General features: G+C 32.3%; 3 protein-coding genes across 7 annotated transcripts; 1 reads left to right on the forward strand and 2 right to left on the reverse strand.

Annotated features, from left to right (window-relative positions):
* Positions 1-243: 243 nt before the first annotated feature.
* Positions 244-5,092, reverse strand: LOC140056364 (dihydroorotate dehydrogenase (quinone), mitochondrial-like). 4 transcript variants are annotated; one of them, XM_072101712.1, is made up of 8 exons: positions 5,079-5,092; positions 4,105-4,314; positions 3,471-3,738; positions 3,011-3,198; positions 2,740-2,853; positions 2,343-2,496; positions 2,053-2,212; positions 244-463 (listed from the first exon to the last, which is right to left on the reverse strand). In XM_072101712.1, exons 1-8 carry the CDS (start codon positions 5,079-5,081, stop codon positions 412-414), a joined length of 1,149 nt encoding a protein of 382 aa, XP_071957813.1. In that variant the 5' UTR covers positions 5,082-5,092; the 3' UTR covers positions 244-411. The 4 variants fall into 4 exon arrangements, with proteins under 4 accessions (XP_071957813.1, XP_071957812.1, XP_071957814.1 ...); XM_072101711.1 differs by lacking the exon at positions 244-463 and adding an exon at positions 1,254-1,539; XM_072101713.1 differs by lacking the exons at positions 244-463; positions 5,079-5,092 and adding exons at positions 1,254-1,539; positions 4,950-5,025.
* Positions 5,093-6,098: 1,006 nt separating this feature from the next.
* On the reverse strand, positions 6,099-11,033 carry LOC140056643 (avidin-related protein 4/5-like). 2 transcript variants are annotated; one of them, XM_072102084.1, is made up of 6 exons: positions 9,887-10,302; positions 9,639-9,726; positions 9,192-9,314; positions 8,907-9,111; positions 8,653-8,691; positions 6,099-6,346 (listed from the first exon to the last, which is right to left on the reverse strand). In XM_072102084.1, exons 1-5 carry the CDS (start codon positions 9,941-9,943, stop codon positions 8,655-8,657), a joined length of 510 nt encoding a protein of 169 aa, XP_071958185.1. In that variant the 5' UTR covers positions 9,944-10,302; the 3' UTR covers positions 6,099-6,346; positions 8,653-8,654. The 2 variants fall into 2 exon arrangements, with proteins under 2 accessions (XP_071958185.1, XP_071958183.1); XM_072102082.1 differs by lacking the exon at positions 6,099-6,346 and adding an exon at positions 10,981-11,033 and having other exon boundaries at positions 7,557-8,691; positions 9,887-10,104.
* LOC140056642 (cystine/glutamate transporter-like) lies at positions 10,599-16,461 on the forward strand. The gene is made up of 10 exons (XM_072102081.1): positions 10,599-11,113; positions 12,005-12,130; positions 12,598-12,700; positions 13,901-13,945; positions 14,070-14,193; positions 14,389-14,492; positions 14,577-14,673; positions 14,983-15,132; positions 15,318-15,495; positions 15,917-16,461. The coding sequence occupies exons 1-10, from the start codon at positions 10,618-10,620 to the stop codon at positions 15,979-15,981; spliced, it is 1,488 nt and encodes a 495-aa protein (XP_071958182.1). The 5' UTR covers positions 10,599-10,617; the 3' UTR covers positions 15,982-16,461.
* The last annotated feature ends 529 nt before the right edge of the window (positions 16,462-16,990 follow it).

Genomic DNA, 16,990 nt, shown 5'->3' on the forward strand with positions numbered 1-16,990 from the left:
GCGTAATTTGTGCTAATATTGTTGTGAAGAGATTTCTAAAAACCCAGTTTGACACTTTTTATACATGCTGTGAAATTGGTCGTAGGATCCAATTGTTATACCTTTGGGGAAAGTTATCCGAAATCTAGAAAGAGTTTATAATACAGTACAAATGATGTACACTATTTTGTGACGTCATTCATTGTTTTTATTGCAAAATAATATAAATATTGAACAGCCTAAAGCTAGTAAAATAAACGGTGAAATATTATTTTATTTAATACAGTAATCTTAATCTTTAATAGACAAAACTATAGATTTTTAACACAAAATATTATTATATTTTAATACTCCTTGTGAATTGAAAGATGCTAGAAACTAATAGATAACACTACTAGTAGTAGCTAGGTTGAAGTACATGATTGATGATAACTATCGGTGATCATTTCCTACAGCTTCTGTAATATTCTTAAATCCATCTTCCCTAAAACAAATGGAAAAATTTAAATAAATTTACTTGTCTGATTATCTGACAAAGGGGAATTTATTTAGAAGAGGTAAAAGAAAATAATTTTTTTTGTGCGTGTTATTTGTTTTCGCGTTATATTTGTTTTTTTTTTCGTGCGTGTTATTTGTTTTCGCTATTTCGAGAAGACGGTTTCACGTTTTTTACTTTTGCTGAAAGAAGAACTTAATTACACGGTTAGTGAAAGACTTGAACCACATACCTTTAAGTTGACACTCCGCTGCCTGACGTTTAACTAGTTGAGCCGTTGAACCCGGGTGAGTTGAAAGCTCTTTGTAATTGTGACGTATTTTGTTATTTAAATTCTGCTTCAAATGGACCGTAGTTGAGGGTTCTTTGTAATTAAAAAGCGCACTCTAGCGGACGTTAGGCATTGAATGTAATATCTCTGCTTTCTATAATAAAGAGGGAGATATTTATATTACAGTAGTATTGCATTATACTAATTTACAGGCATAGTAGAAATTATTCACCCATACCCCTCCGCGCCCCCTCCCCGAAACTGATTTACTGAAAATAATTTAAATTAATTTTATATTAATATTTCAACAGTTTGATAATTATTATATGCGCGTAATTTGTGCTAATATTGTTGTGAAGAGATTTCTAAAAACCCATTTTGACACTTTTTATACATGCTGTGAAATTGGTCGTAGGATCCAATTGTTATACCTTTGGGGAAAGTTATCCGAAATCTAGAAAGAGTTTATAATACAGTACAAATGATGTACACCATTTTGTGACGTCATTCATTGTTTTTATTGAAAAATAATATAAATATTGAACAGCCTAAAGCTAGTAAAATAAACGGTGAAATATTATTTTATTTAATACAGTAATCTTAATCTTTAATAGACAAAACTATAGATTTTTAACACAAAATATTATTATATTTTAATACTCCTTGTGAATTGAAAGATGCTAGAAACTAATAGATAACACTACTAGTAGTAGCTAGGTTGAAGTACATGATTGATGATAACTATCGGTGATCATTTCCTACAGCTTCTGTAATATTCTTTAATCCATCTTCCCTAAAACAAATGGAAAAATTAAAATTAATTTACTTGTCTGATTATCTGACAAAGGGGAATTTATTTTTCTTAAAAAATATTTTGCGGTTATATTTTTGTATCTCACTCACAGATAGGAGTCTTAGCCACAGTGGTATTGAATATTTCTTAATAATTAATCAATAACATTATATTTTTTCGTTTTAATTTGTAAAGGAGGTTAGACTGGACTAGAGAAATCTATTTCTTCTTAATTCTTCTTCTTCCTATTGAAATTGCTAATGTTTTTTTTGTTTAATTTCTGGCAATAAAAGGTGAATTGTTACTGGTTCAAATAAATTTATTTAAAAACATTGTTAATACAGTAACAATATTTACACTTTCTGTTAATGTATTTCAAATTGATTTTTAGAAAATCTACAATATTCTCAACTCTTAATTTATTTAATGGTGCATTGTGGGAACTGTGGCAAAACTCTAAAATAAATGTACTGTACCATAACATAAATCGAAAAATAACATAAAGTATATTACCTAATTAGTTTGTGTAAATCTTTCTTGATTGTTGTTATAAGAGGAGGTCCCATGAAGGCCATAGCTGTGTATAGTTGGACCAATGAGGCACCAGCCTTTATCTTGTCGTAGGCATCATGCCCACTTCTTACACCTCCAACGCCTATTATTGGTAAACTTCCTTACAAAATAAAATTAACAAATGTCACATTTATTGGTAATTCACAACTTCTACATTCAACTAATTTTGTATGTACTTTGTATTTAATAAACAATTTGTATAAACAAAAGACAAAATGAATATTCAATACCATTAGTAAGTTTGTACATTTCTCGTATTGTATCTGTAGATAAATCTGTCACCGGTTTACCACTTAGACCGCCAGTTTCGCTCTTTAGTTGACTCTTCAATGATGATGGTCTTGAAATAGTTGTGTTGCTGATTATTAAACCATCAACTCTGCTCTGAAAATTAATGTAAAATAAATAATTAAATGAAATAAGATTATGATATTACCAAGAAAAATTTTTTGAAATGAAAAAAGTGGTGTATTCCAAGGGTAGGGCAACAAGTAAAAACGGCCAGAGGTAGTGGCAGGGATGGTATTACATGGTAGGCTCCCGATTAGTGGCTATGGGTGTCATAGTTGTCAAGCTTACATAATATAAATTCAGTGTTTAGGTAGACAAAACGACCTTACGACTGACCTTAGGGTCTAACACCACATCTGCAATATCTTTTTTATCTTTACTTGTTAAATCTGGAGCAATCTTAATGAGCACTGGTGGTTTGCTTAGCAACGAGTCTCTTGCCTTCAACACCTGGAAATCACAACAATATTACATTGAATAAAGTACTTTCTAGTGAAAAGAAAATTAATATTTTATGTTATGAAGACTTATAATAGAGTATAAATTAATGATTACAAAAATACATAAATATAAAAAAGAAATTGAGAATATGGAAATAACTACCCACATTTATAATCAGCTCCTGAAGCTGTTTTTTTCCTTGAAGTTCTCGCAGCCCGGGCGTGTTAGGACTTGAAACATTCACAACTAAATAATCTGCAAAATCACCAAGACATTCCACACCCAAAACGTAATCATCAACCGCACTTGTTGACGTCTTATTCTTGCCCAGGTTAATACCAACAATACTCTTTTCTGTAGGAAAATTAGATACATCAAGAATTTATACTAAAATAGTAGGCCTACGCAGTAAAAATAAATTACTAAAAATATATATTTAATTTCACAAAGTAGGCCTACTAATTCTACTAATTTTTCAAAAACATCAAAGATGTATGTAGTAGAGATAAACAGTGAAAATGAGATAAATTACTAAAAAATATATTTAATTAAAAAAAACAAACAAAAACACTACAGTATACCAATGTTGATTAAATACGGTAGACAGGGTAAATTTTATTTTTTACCTGTTTTTTGCCTAAACTTTTTCATTCGTTCTGCTACTACTGGATGTCCAACACTATTGAATCCATACCTATTAATAACAGCTTCATCCTCTGTCAGCCTAAACACTCTAGGCTTAGGATTACCAAGTTGTGGTAGCGGTGTGACACTCCCTACTTCAATGAATCCAAAGCCAATCTTACGAAGGCCTTCCATCGCTTCGGCGTGCTTGTCAAACCCAGCAGCTACACCAATAGGGTTACTGAAGGTTCTACCCCAAACACTTGTTGTCTGCACAAGATTGAAACAATAAAATGTAATAGAGTATAATTAGTTACCATATTTGAATTTAATTGTTATTTATTTATACTAGGAACCTCTTCAGTCAAAGACTGGTCTCAGATGGCCCAGTTATGATCAGTGGCTGTGTGTGTACTAGTACACTCAATATTCAATATGGAACCTTTCTGGACATTCTATATATCATTATCTTCATGCTGTCAACATTCTTCATTTTGATATTTATTTTACATTGTAAAATTAATATTAAAGATTAAGGTTCACCTTCCATTTAAATTTAAAAATTGTATTTTTCATTTTACATTGGATGAAATAAAAGTAAGTATTTTATGACTTTTATGCAAGACACCAACTTACCAGTGATGGAGGATCTTGATATGTTTTAAATGGAACAATACCAAAAGACAGCATTTTCACTCCCAATACATGGGCTGTTTCTGCATCTAGCAACTGAAAACATGGCATTAAACACTGCTTGTAGAACTTCTGATTTCCAGAGAGGGCGGCATAACTGGCAAATATTGCTGAACCACTGGTGATTATCAAACCTGCTGAACGGAGCTTACCCTGCAATAGAGAAATAGAACCTGGAGGATATCTTTAACCACAGATTAAAACATACGTGGGAAACATACAGTATGCAGTTTATTTCTTCTTAAAGGTGGCTCCGGGTTAAACCTACCACCTGTATGTTGTTTATTATATAAACCTAAGCAACTACATTTACTATTATTACACACAAATGATTGATTGCAGCCGCCATCTTGTTGGTTCCCCCTACATGAAGAATCATTTTTCATATTGCGATTACATTGGAGTTGACGATCTAGCCTTCGGTTATAAGATTTTTGGATTGCCTTGACACATTTTTTCCTTTGTGGCGCCCCATACAACTGTTTACATCGTCCAACCATGTGTGGATGATAGTTCTAAGTTTACAAACTAAAAATCGTGCAACAAAGCAATATTATAGGCATATAGAAGGCCTAGCTGTAATAAATGAGATTTAAAATTACATATTATGTTATAACAAACAACAAAATTAGGGCATGTCATTGTTTTTACGGTACCCGTGACGGTGACCTAGCTAGGCCTAACTCCTCTACAACAGAAGCTAACCCGCACGCGTCCACATCAGTGATCTGCCCTTTGCAGACTGTACCTAGGCTAGGGCTAGCTGGTAGTAGTACGCTGGTACTTACTAGGATAGGAAAATGGTAAAATTAGTCATCATACTACTACTAGGCCTACTATTTACTATTTGTAACCTAATAAAATCTTCTAAAATCTTTGTTATAAAAATACAGTAAAATAATAACAGAAATTCATACCATATTCCGTCGCTCACGGCGCTATCGCAAAAATAAATTGTCGGCAGATAGAGAGGTATTATAGATTGACTAGTACGAAAGCCCATTAGGGCCAAAAATATATATATTACCTGGCCTTCAAAAATTCGAAATAACGAATTAATAATTCGAAATAACGAATTATTAAGTCGAAATAATGAGTTAAAAAGTCGAAATAACGAATTAATAATTTGAAATTTCGAATTAAGTAATTCGAAATAACGAATTATTAAGTCGAAATAACGAAATAATAATTCGAAATAACGAATTAATAATTCGAAATAACAATTAATAATTCGAAATTTCGTATTTCTGAAAGTAAATATATTTGTTTTGGCCCTAATGGGCTTTCGTAGACTAGAGAGCTAGCTAGCTTTACCAAAAGATATCTTCCGTAGCTCTCTGGCTGACGATGCGGCAAACAAATAAAAGACAAATGTCTAATGTTTACCTCTCTTAATAATTTTTATTTCATTTTTTTTTTAGGATGTCTCTATGTTTATTTAGGTTAATATTAACATGCCCTTTAGCTAAAATATAATATAATAATATATAAATAAAAAGAATGAATGAAATTTAAAAATAACTTCGCATCCCTGCTGTGCGAATTCATCCACTCGCCGATTCCATCAGTGTGCGTGTCATGTGACAACGCGAGCCCAAGGGCCTTTATATCACTCGCCGATTCCATCAGTGCGTTTCATGTGACAACGCGAGCTCAAGGGCCTTTATCACTCGCCGGTATTTGTCACATGATGATGATCACTGAAGTTAATTTTCACGTGATGAGATGAAACAAGCTTAGATCAATAAAAAAAATTTTGAATTGAACTAATTTACGATTCAAACACTTTGTATTTGTGTGGCGCACGGTTTGTACCACAGTTTGACAACCTGAGGTTCGTGGGTTCAAGTCCCAAAGAATCTTCCCTACTTTTTAAATTTTTTTTTTTTGTAAATTGAATTCAATCCACACTAAATCAAACACAAAATACAGAAATCGTCGACGGCATAACAATAATATAACGGGCGATAATTTTTTTTCTTCAAAGCGAGGCTTTTATTCGAATAAATAATACGCGGGTATATAAAAAATTAGGCAAATGAAATGAAATAATGCTAGCTATTATTAATATTTTACAGTTCATAAAGGTTTATTTTAATATTTCCAACCGTTAACAGTAGCAATAACTATCTAAATTTATATATTGATGAAAATATTATTATTATCATTTAATGTGTGTGTTTCTAGTTCACACTCAATTCACCAGGGACAAAAAGTAGTGAGCCCTCTATCGGCAGCGAATCGTTTTTGCACACGAGACAGCGTTGACAATTACCCGGAAGCAACTTTGTTTTGAAAAGTAAATCTTAGGCTTTTGCAAACTGGCCAATTGGAACTTTTGGTTTTATTTACTAATGAATAATTCATGAAAACCTTTGACGAGGCATCTACGAACCACGTGATATTGTTTTTTAATCGACGAACCCATTATATTTGTGTGAAACAAGGGTGAATTACACCGATGTTTTTTAAACAATTTTAGGCTATTCGAATGTTAAAATTTTGTCTAATTTGTTGAGGCTGTAATAAAACAACGCAATTTTTTTAGAAGGTGGGTTTTATAGTTTCTGAATATTTGATTTTTCAATAGTAGTTAATAAAAAAATCTCGTTGGGGTTATTTTTTATTTTTTTTTAATGGCTGCTTAAACATGTGCCTTCTTGGGTATTTCACTATATTGAAAATGGAACACATGGTTGTAGCTAAAATCATTTTTTACGCCATAAGATAAAAAATGTGATTTTGTAAATTAATAAGGGCAACATATAATATATAGGAAAGCTGTTTTAAATCATAAAACTCTACAAAGCCTCTTTGTTTTATTTATAAATCAATATAGTCTAGGCCTAGTAATACAGTAGGAGAGCCAGGCTTTAGCCTATAATAGTGGGGTAGTGCGTGCATTATTGGCGCGTGTTCATTGTCAGGCGCGCGTTGTTTATAGGCCTAAGAAAATAAGAATAAATATACACATATAATTAAATAATGATTATTATTAATTGAATGTTTTGTTTTTTTTACAGACCCCAGAGGATTGTTCTACATACTTCAATACAAATAGCATTAAAGCAACAACAATTTCTTATGAGTCATATTAATTTACCTCTGGCATATAATGTCAAAAAGCACTATTAATACTGTAATTATTGATATTTATAGATGTATTGCCAGAGACATTTATTTTTTAAAAACTTTAACTTATCCTAATTTACTTATTTAAAGGTTCAAGTGGCGGTTGGTTGTTGTGCAGTAGTTTAATAAAGTTTAAATGTACATTTCAAATCGGCAAATAAATAATGGTAATAGGCCTACTACAGTAATAGTAAATCTTTTGAAGATTAGGCTTAGTACAAAAAATGTTAGCTAAGTTCATGTAGAAAACTTGTTGTCTGATTTTTAAGGTGCAATTTGTGATAATATTAAAAGTTAAAATGTTAATTGGTGTGTATTTGTATTTCATTTATTGCTCCATTATTATAATAAAAAGCAGGGAACCGTGAAATTTCATTTTAGCTCCGATAAAAAGTAAACATTTTCAGCATATACTTAAATCAATCATATGTTAGTGAAAGGTGACATTAACAGATTTATTATGAGATTACTAGTAAGCCTACTAGCTTTAGCTCTATTCATAAAAATATGACATTATATACTGTGTACATTAATTAATTAGCCTAGGCCTAACTAATTGACTGATTTTTCAGTATTTTACCAAGTCAGCCGTTCAGGCATGCAAACAGTCCCCACTTCACACTAATCTTCATAATTATAAGAAAAATGAAAGTTGAGCACTTTATTTTAAAATTTATATGCCCATATTATAAGATTCTGCATCATCCACTTAACAAGAACTAAAATTGAGAGCACAGTGATGGAGCGCATTTTCCGTCGTTCTCGTCGCCTAAGGAAACGAGTATTCCAGCCTTGCCGCGTATTCCTAGGCCTACGCGCACCGCACTTTCGCTCAAAATACACTATCTTCAACTCCTTATAGAATTTGTTTGAAAAATAACCCCAAGCTTATATTTGGAAATCTTTGAAAATGCATATAAGACTATATTATAGCGTTTTCAGAATTTCATTTAAAAATTGCAAATTAATGTTAGCTATTTTAACAAATTAGTTAGTTTTCACTTTTTTGTTTTCGCCGTATGACTCGCTTTGTTTACGTTTACACTTGGCTTAGACGTTTATCTTAGAATTCAAATAAATTAATCCATAATCAACTAAAATTGCTATTGTTGTGGTTTTTGTTTAATATAAATGTTCTTTATTAACAGAAATAAATCAAACAACAATATAATTTAATATAAACCCGTTAAAAAGGAAATTTAGACAGCCTATAAAACACGGACGTCAGAACTCGCGTCGCTCGAAATGCTCGTTAACTTTCTATTTATAGCCAATCGAAAAAGGCTCCGGCTAACTTAAACAATGAAAACGGCTCTCGGAACACTTAATGTCCCATTTTCGCTGTTTGACGTGGATGTGAGTTACATCTTCTTCCTTGTGAATTCATCTTGACCAACTCTGAAATATGAAAAATAAAATCCAACAATCTATTTCTATAATACATAATTATAAATAGTTAAAGCGTACACCACCAGTCGGTGTGCACGTGTAATCTGAAAAAATACATAGCATGCACTGGGCCTCCCGCGTGTCAATAAAGTACACGTTACTCTTGGTTGTATAATAAATAGGACAACTCAGTGTGTTGGAACATTTGCAATTGTTCACGTTACCTGTTAGCCAACCAATCTTTGTTACAGGAGGTCACTTCACTCGTCAGAATCCAGGTGGTCTTTAGGAATTCCTTGCCGTCACAGAAAAAACATTGACCAGTCCAGCTAGTGGTCGAAGCTCCTTCATTCCAACTGACAGTAAAGCCAAATGTCCGATGTCGATCTCCTGGTGACGCTTGACCAAAGATAGGAACGTGTCCTTCTCCTGGTAAAAAAAATGTTAGAATTATAATTATTTATTTATACATGTATAAGCTACTACGCATGCGCAAATAGTTTACCTACCTGCAGCCCCTTCTGTTGCTTCGACAGCAGTCAAATACTTGCCAGTCACGTGACCTTCTTCAGTGACATTCAAAATTATCTCTGATCCATGACGGTTGACCCATGTTCCCGGAAGGCTACAATCTAAGGCAGATAACCAGTAAAAAGAATTTCTAATAAATCAAGCTTCAGACGAGATAGGCTCTAATTAAGTAGTTGGAGGAAAATATGTAAACTGTCAGAAAAAACAGTTTTATTTATATTCCTTTTTGTTTTCTAAATTTGTCACTGACGACAACTGACCTCTTCTTCATTGTTGAAAGCTACAACTGACCTCTTCTTCATTAATGTTGAAGGCTACAACTGCTCCACTTACTCTAGCTTTTGAAATGCATCGGTCACTGGTGTGTGGTGCATCCACGTTAATAATAGTTTTTTACAATCTTATTTTTCAAAAACGTTTGTTACCTGAAATAAATTTGCCTATTTTATTCTTGGTCAAGTTTTCTTGTTCCTTTTCTGGCAAGTCAGTTGATGGTTCTTCTACGTCATTTATCTATAAAATTATGAATATATTTGAAGATCTTTTTCTGATTATGAAGCAGCGAAATGCGACGGGGCTTTTGGACCCATATGGGCGTCAATTTGTGTTTTTTTTATATACGAGTTGTAGAATTTCAAAAATGTTAAGATTTTAAAAAGTTTCTAATACTAACCTGACTGTTCTTAGCAAGTACACTGACTGCGAACATCAAGATGAGTGGTAGATACATGATTTAATTACCGTAGTAGTTTCACGGAAAATAGACTTCTTGGTAGATAAAAACAGCGATGTTTGAATTGAACTTACACAATCAATCTGTTACCATATGGTACGATTCCTGTGGTGACCCGGTGTCAAGTTCTTTTTTCTAACTTGAGTTCATGAAAAGCACTGCTTGGTGGATCCAAGTTGAAATACAAGAAGAAGATGGAAATAGATGAAGTTCTAAAATGAATCTATAAGCCAGCATTTACGAAAAATTGAGGTTGGAAGTATAATGGTGGAAGGATCGGGTTGGATCCAATAAAGTACAAGCATGTTATCAATCATAGAAAATGTTACTATTTAATACATATACCAGTACTGTACTACTGCTGTACATGGTAAAAGTTACTATACTTCCGTTTTCATGATTGTTTTACCATCTTGTCATGACTGACATGGTTTTGTTAACAGCGCACTCTCAAATAAAATATACACAAACAAACTTTGAAATCGAATCATTTCAAAACATGTCACTGGTATGTTTTAAACCAAAATCCTTGCTTTCCTTAAAATTATATACTTTAATTAACAACAAGCTAAAGTGAACTCATAAAAATAAATGGGCAATTCCAAAATTGTGCATGTAGTAATCGTGTCATCAAGTGAAACTTGTGAAAAGGTTTCATATAGCCAATAAACATGGAGGCGAACGTAGCATCCAGTTCACAAGCAGACAACAAAACTGATGCTGACAAGAAGACGAATAAAGATGAAGTTAGCCCTGTACATCTTGTACGCCAGCTAGGCATGGTAGCCTGCATCACCATGACAGTGGGTACAGTTATTGGATCTGGGATATTCATATCTCCAAAGGGAATATTGATGAATACAGGGAGCCTCGGAGCGTCTATGATTGTATGGGCTTTATGTGGCGTATTGGCAACATTAGGGGCTCTGAGTTACGGGGAGCTCGGGACGACTTTTACGAAATCAGGTGGCGATTACATCTATCTGATGGAGTCGTTTGGGCCTATGGTTGCTTTTATTCGTATCTGGACTTACCTCGTGTCTGTTAGGACAGGATCCAGTGCGGTTGTAGCTTTGACGGCTGCAACTTATCTCCATCGAGTTTTTCTACCAAATTGTGAAGAACTTCCATATATATCAGTACGACTCATCGCTGTTGTTATCTTAGGTATGAGTAATAAACACGTCAATTGGAAGAAAAGAGTCACATTAAACTACGTTTAAAACGTTTATTCCAGTGTGTGGCTTGCTAAACAGTTTACTTATGGCAATCTCTAAAATTTAAAATGTAATCTACTCGATCCTTATTTTAATTAACAAGGCCATATAGATGGTGCTAGTGTTTACCGACCGACCGACCAACCTACCAACTGACCGAAATTACTGAACATGTTTAAAAATGTTGAAATGTTTTAAAACAGTTATATTTTTTTAATTTACACGTGCGTAGCCTGTCACTTTTGACGTGCTTGTATAACGTAATTTCGAGTTGAAAAGTAAGTCAAGAAAACAGAAATCAGTCAAAAAGAGTACGCAATAACATTTAACGCGCACTCATGGCAATTTTGTAAACGCTTAAAATTGCCTGAAACGTACTCTTATTTCATCGAAAATAAATTTTGAAAATTTTAAGCGCGCGTACGCATGCGTTACATGCGCTACGCACGTAATTGTATTGCCATATGATGATTTATGCCCTGAAATTTATGAGTACCAAATTGTATTTAATTGTGATTCATGGTTGTGAAGATATGATTACAAACGTGATTTCGTTAAATCGTGCGTAGACCGCGTAATTTTTTATTGCGCACCGTGAAAACATAACCACATCGATTCCTGGCCATAAGGAATATACTGTGAAAAATTGACTTAGCTAGATTAAACTGATATCAAGATAAGGTCAAAAAGCGATAAAACGCATAGTGATACCGGACCGACAGACCGACAGACCGACCGACATAGTGAACTATAGAGTCGCTTCCACGCGACTAAAATCGTTCTATCTTTATTATTATAACGTTAAAAAAAATCTTTTTTTTTCTCCAAAATTGGGTTTTAGTGTTTATTTTCTACGTGAATTGTGTCAGCGTTCCGTTGACAACGCACCTTCAAGTGATACTAACAGTCGCAAAGGTTCTTGGGATAGCGCTCATCATATTAACTGGATTCGTTTTTATTTGTAAAGGTAAAGTTATATTTTGTTGTAATTGACCGTTTCTATCTACAGTTTATCATGTATGCATCATTTCTTTCTTACATTATTGACACTAGACTTGGCAATCATGAGCCCTTTCTCTTTCGAGGTTGTTTAATTTGCGTGAAAATCACAAAAATTACAAGAACTGAAAAATAAAGGTTTTATTGAAATCCTCTGGTGCATTAACGAAAATGTTTATTTCCGATTGTGTTTGAAACTGTCAATTCAAATGAACCGATCTTGGAACATTTCATTTCATTAGAGGGATGTTTGCTTCCGATTATGATTGAAACTGTCAATTCACACCGGTGCAATTCAAATGCTCCGATCTTGGAACACTTCATTTCATTAGAGGGATGTTTGCTTCCGATTATGTTTGAAACTGTCAATTCAAATGCTCCGATCTTGGAACAGTTCATTTCATTAGAGGGATGTTATGATTTTTTGTGTTTCAGGTCAAATACAGAATTTTGAAGATTCGTTTGAAAAGACGATTGACATCAAATGGCAGCAGATACCACTTGCATTTTATGCGGGTTTGTTCGCCTTCTCCGGATGGTATTTTAAAATTTATTTTGTAATCTATTTATTTATTTAACAACTACTTTATAGAGAATTACACAATCAGGTAAAAGAAAACCTGTTTTGCATTGTAGTCCTGTCTTAAATACAAAAAAATCAGGAAAAAAATGTTAAATTTTTTGAAAAATGAGATCGATACCTAGCTTTGAATGAATTGTTGGGAATATTTCATTTCAGTTGGTAGGTTCTATTTTAGGGCCTGCAAATTTGACGGTGATTGAATAAAATATTTAATTGCAAATTCAAACATATTGTTAAAAAAACAAACAAAAAATGTGGCATGGATCGTACGGTGCTTAAAAATCAAGGTGAAAATTGTATATGTATATGTATATGTATATGTATAAATTATGTATATGTATATGTATATGTATATGTATATGTATAAATTATGTATATGTATATGTATATGTATATGTATAAATTATGTATATGTATATGTATATGTATATGTATAAATTATGTATATGTATATGTATATGTATATGTATAAATTATGTATATGTATATGTATATGTATAAATTATGTATATGTATATGTATATGTATAAATTATGTATATGTATATGTATATGTATATGTATAAATTATGTATATGTATATGTATATGTATATGTATAAATTATGTATATGTATATGTATATGTATATGTATATGTATAAATTATGTATATGTATATGTATATGTATATGTATATGTATATGTATATGTATATGTATAAATTATGTATATGTATATGTATATGTATATGTATATGTATATGTATAAATTATGTATATGTATATGTATATGTATATGTATATGTATATGTATATGTATATGTATAAATTATGTATATGTATATGTATATGTATATGTATATGTATAAATTATGTATATGTATATGTATATGTATATGTATATGTATATGTATATGTATATGTATATGTATAAATTATGTATATGTATATGTATATGTATATGTATATGTATATGTATAAATTATGTATATGTATATGTATATGTATATGTATAAATTATGTATATGTATATGTATATGTATATGTATAAATTATGTATATGTATATGTATATGTATATGTATATGTATGTATATGCTTATCAGGCTTTTTATTAAAGTATGAAATTGTACGTTGTTCTTATATTTTTTTAATTCATAGCTATTTTTAATTGACAGGCAATACACACCCACTTTTGCTGAAGAAATTGTCCGACCAGCAAGGTGAGATATTACCTTTAGTAATCATGTTCATCCTAATTATAACAATAGTAGTCGCAATTATTCTAGTTTTTTCGTAATTTTTATCATCATTTTCTTAAGATTTAATCCGTTTTCTTTGCCACAGAACGTTACCTCTTTCCATCATCATATCTATGGTAATTATCACTACTGTGTATCTAACAGCAAACGTCGGTTACTTTGTACTTTTGACACCAACGCAGTTACTGGATTCCGATGCAGTTGCACTGGTTAGTAATCTGTTACTATTCATCATTATCTTACTCATCATTACGTCATCATGGTTATTTTCTGAGCCGAAATAACTATCAGAATGGTAGTTAAAATTGATTTATTACGTCATTATCTTCTTTCTTATATTCTGAGCCAAAACAACTATAAATTTAATTATTGTACCTAATTCATAATTTATTTATATTTCTTAGAGTTTTGCTCAGCAGGCGTTTGGAAGCTTTAGCTGGATCGTCTCGTTAGCCGTAGTATTGTCATGTATTGGAGCCATCAACGGAGGAATATTCAGTACCTCAAGGTATGGTTCATCAAAATAGATCTCTCTTTAATACTAATCGAATTTTAAAATAGCAATAAATTATACTATCTTTTTAATTTTCAGAATTATGTTTGTAGCCGCCAGGGAAGGTCATCTTCCCCACATTCTATCGATGATACAAATAGACAAGAAGACGCCACTACCGGCAGCCGCAGTCATAGTAAGAAACTAATTCATTAACTTCATATTCGTCAATAGTTATCAGTCACGTAATTGGTCAGATGTTTTGCCCTACTCTGACGTAATTTGTACTTACTAAGTACATTGTGAATACTTGCGAACAAAATACGCAAGTAACTCTCGGGTGGGATTTTGTGATTTATAAAACAACACTCTGACGCAAAGCTACTCCTCAGTAGTTACAAACAATTATTCACGTATTATTCCTTTTTGCCGAAAGCGCTCCGTTTCTGTATAGTATTTTAGAATCGAGATAAATTGATTTTTTTAAAACAATCTTTGTTTACAGTTGCCTATAACCGTAATAATGGTGTGTGGTGAGAGTGTGTACGACCTGATCACCTACTTAAGTTTTACTCGTTGGCTGTTTGTCTCACTTTCTGTGGCAACGATTCCATACTTTCGATGGAAACATCCAGAATGGGAAAGACCATTCAAGGTATAGTATCCAACTTTTGTGTTTTGTAATTTGTAAGTTATTCGCGTGTAATATTCGTGCAACATTCGAGGACTAGAGTAGGTGTACATGAGGTAATGTGTACTGGCATTTTATTACAAATGGTCGGAGTGGAACCATCTTGAAACATTACCACTGTATTAATTATGTGTTCGTTATTTGTTAAGGTACCTTTGTTCGTGCCAATCACGTTTACATCAGTCACATTGTTACTGGTTGTCATGTCACTCTATTCCTCACCAAGGCAGTGTGGGATAGGTTTTCTGATTCTTATTTCCGGTATACCAGTTTATTTAGTGGGAGTTCGATGGAAAAATAAACCAGACTGGGTTAACAACGCGACGGGTGAGTTTATTGACTTCTTTACAACTTGTGCACCCCTTTTACACCACAAAATGACAAAATTAGTACCACCAATCAAATTACGTATCATGTAATTCTTCAGTGACGTCATAAAGTTGACATGCGTGTAGGCTACTTCTTAAATTGATTAATTTAAAATTAAATTATTATATTGAGTTTCTATTTGGGAAATTTATAATACTATTCTCATCAATTTAGAAAACTTATTAATTAAAGTTAGATAAAGTGAGTGCAGTAATACTTCTACATTTTGGAAAATGTCAAAATGCTACTATCAATAACACTCATACAGCTAAATGACTGTATACTATTAATTAAAAGTACTTTATTAATTAATTAATCATTTAATTTATAATTAAAAACATCTGAAAACAATAACCAAGCAATTTCGGTTTCTTTGCAGTAAAAATGACGATCTTCTTTCAAAAACTGTTTCTTGTGGTGAAACAAGAAACGAAGACGTACTGAAGGGTTAAGGAGATTTAAATAATTCAATTACGTTTACAGCATGACGTCATTATTTGCTTGCATGTTTTAATGATAGGTTTATGTATAGACATTATAACTGGTGTAATGGATCATCATGTTCCCATTGTGAATAGTATTCTATAGTAAAGAACAGGTTGGCGGTAATAAGGACAGACAGAAAGGCAAGCAATGCGAACGCGACTAATTAATAACAAGCTAACAAATATAAATATATATATACAGTTTACATTTACTGTAAAGCAATGGACCATAGTGCTTAGTTCTAAATAATGAAAACCAGTTTAACACCTCTACCTCAATAAAATACAACGCATCACGCATGTGCAGGAATTAGTGGCGTAGAAAAGTGTATTGCTCATACAGTGGACATATTATTATAGCATTTTCATTTAAGTTACCAAACATTGTTTAATGTATCAATTAGGAGATTAAATAAACATGCTTACGGGAAATTTTCAATTAGAGTGTTTGTTTTAATATTAACCCAGTCACTAGAGGGCTAGAGGGAATCCAAAATAGTAATGTAATAATAATATGAAACGTGTGGAACACACAGTTTAAGGACAATCATGAAGCCCAACTGCATAAATGATAAATGTTTCGACTATACTCAAGGAACAAAGAAGTTCTTCACAGTATAGAAAGATGATGATGAACAGGTTGATTTAAAATCTAGTAACAAAATTATTTGACGAGGAGAGATGCAGTGAAGTCGTCGCGAGATAAATACTAAAATGTCGACTATGTCGTACGAGCATTTAATTAATTTTAATTTGATTATCATTCAAACCATTACAAGTCATTATTGCCCCCACTTAGAAACGTGCCTTACACAATAATTGCCAACTAAAGTTGATTATTGGTCAACTGAAGTTGATAAGTTACCAAGCGATAATTAATATCATAATGCAAACAACTAAAGTAAACGTAGAATATTGATGATAGCTAAGGCGTGTATACTTTGAACTCTGCTATGACATATCATACA

Source organism: Antedon mediterranea, chromosome 8 (genome assembly GCF_964355755.1).
Source record: "Antedon mediterranea chromosome 8, ecAntMedi1.1, whole genome shotgun sequence".
Taxonomy (NCBI): Eukaryota; Metazoa; Echinodermata; class Crinoidea; order Comatulida; family Antedonidae; genus Antedon; species Antedon mediterranea.

Coding starts and splice junctions, on each gene's coding strand:
- LOC140056364 (XM_072101712.1), bottom strand. Junction 3,199..3,470: donor AAAGTTTAGGCAAAAAACAG/GTAAAAAATAAA, acceptor ATTTTCCTACAG/AAAAGAGTATTGTTGGTATT. Junction 2,213..2,342: donor AATGTACAAACTTACTAATG/GTATTGAATATT, acceptor TTATTTTGTAAG/GAAGTTTACCAATAATAGGC.
- LOC140056643 (XM_072102084.1), bottom strand. CDS start 9,943: ATGTATCTACCACTCATCTTGATGTTCGCAGTCAGTGTACTTGCTAAG. Junction 9,112..9,191: donor AGCAACAGAAGGGGCTGCAG/GTAGGTAAACTA, acceptor TTTTTTTACCAG/GAGAAGGACACGTTCCTATC. Junction 8,692..8,906: donor AAAGATTGGTTGGCTAACAG/GTAACGTGAACA, acceptor TTCATATTTCAG/AGTTGGTCAAGATGAATTCA.
- LOC140056642 (XM_072102081.1), top strand. CDS start 10,618: ATGGAGGCGAACGTAGCATCCAGTTCACAAGCAGACAACAAAACTGAT. Junction 11,114..12,004: donor CATCGCTGTTGTTATCTTAG/GTATGAGTAATA, acceptor ATTGGGTTTTAG/TGTTTATTTTCTACGTGAAT. Junction 12,701..13,900: donor TTGTTCGCCTTCTCCGGATG/GTATTTTAAAAT, acceptor TTTAATTGACAG/GCAATACACACCCACTTTTG.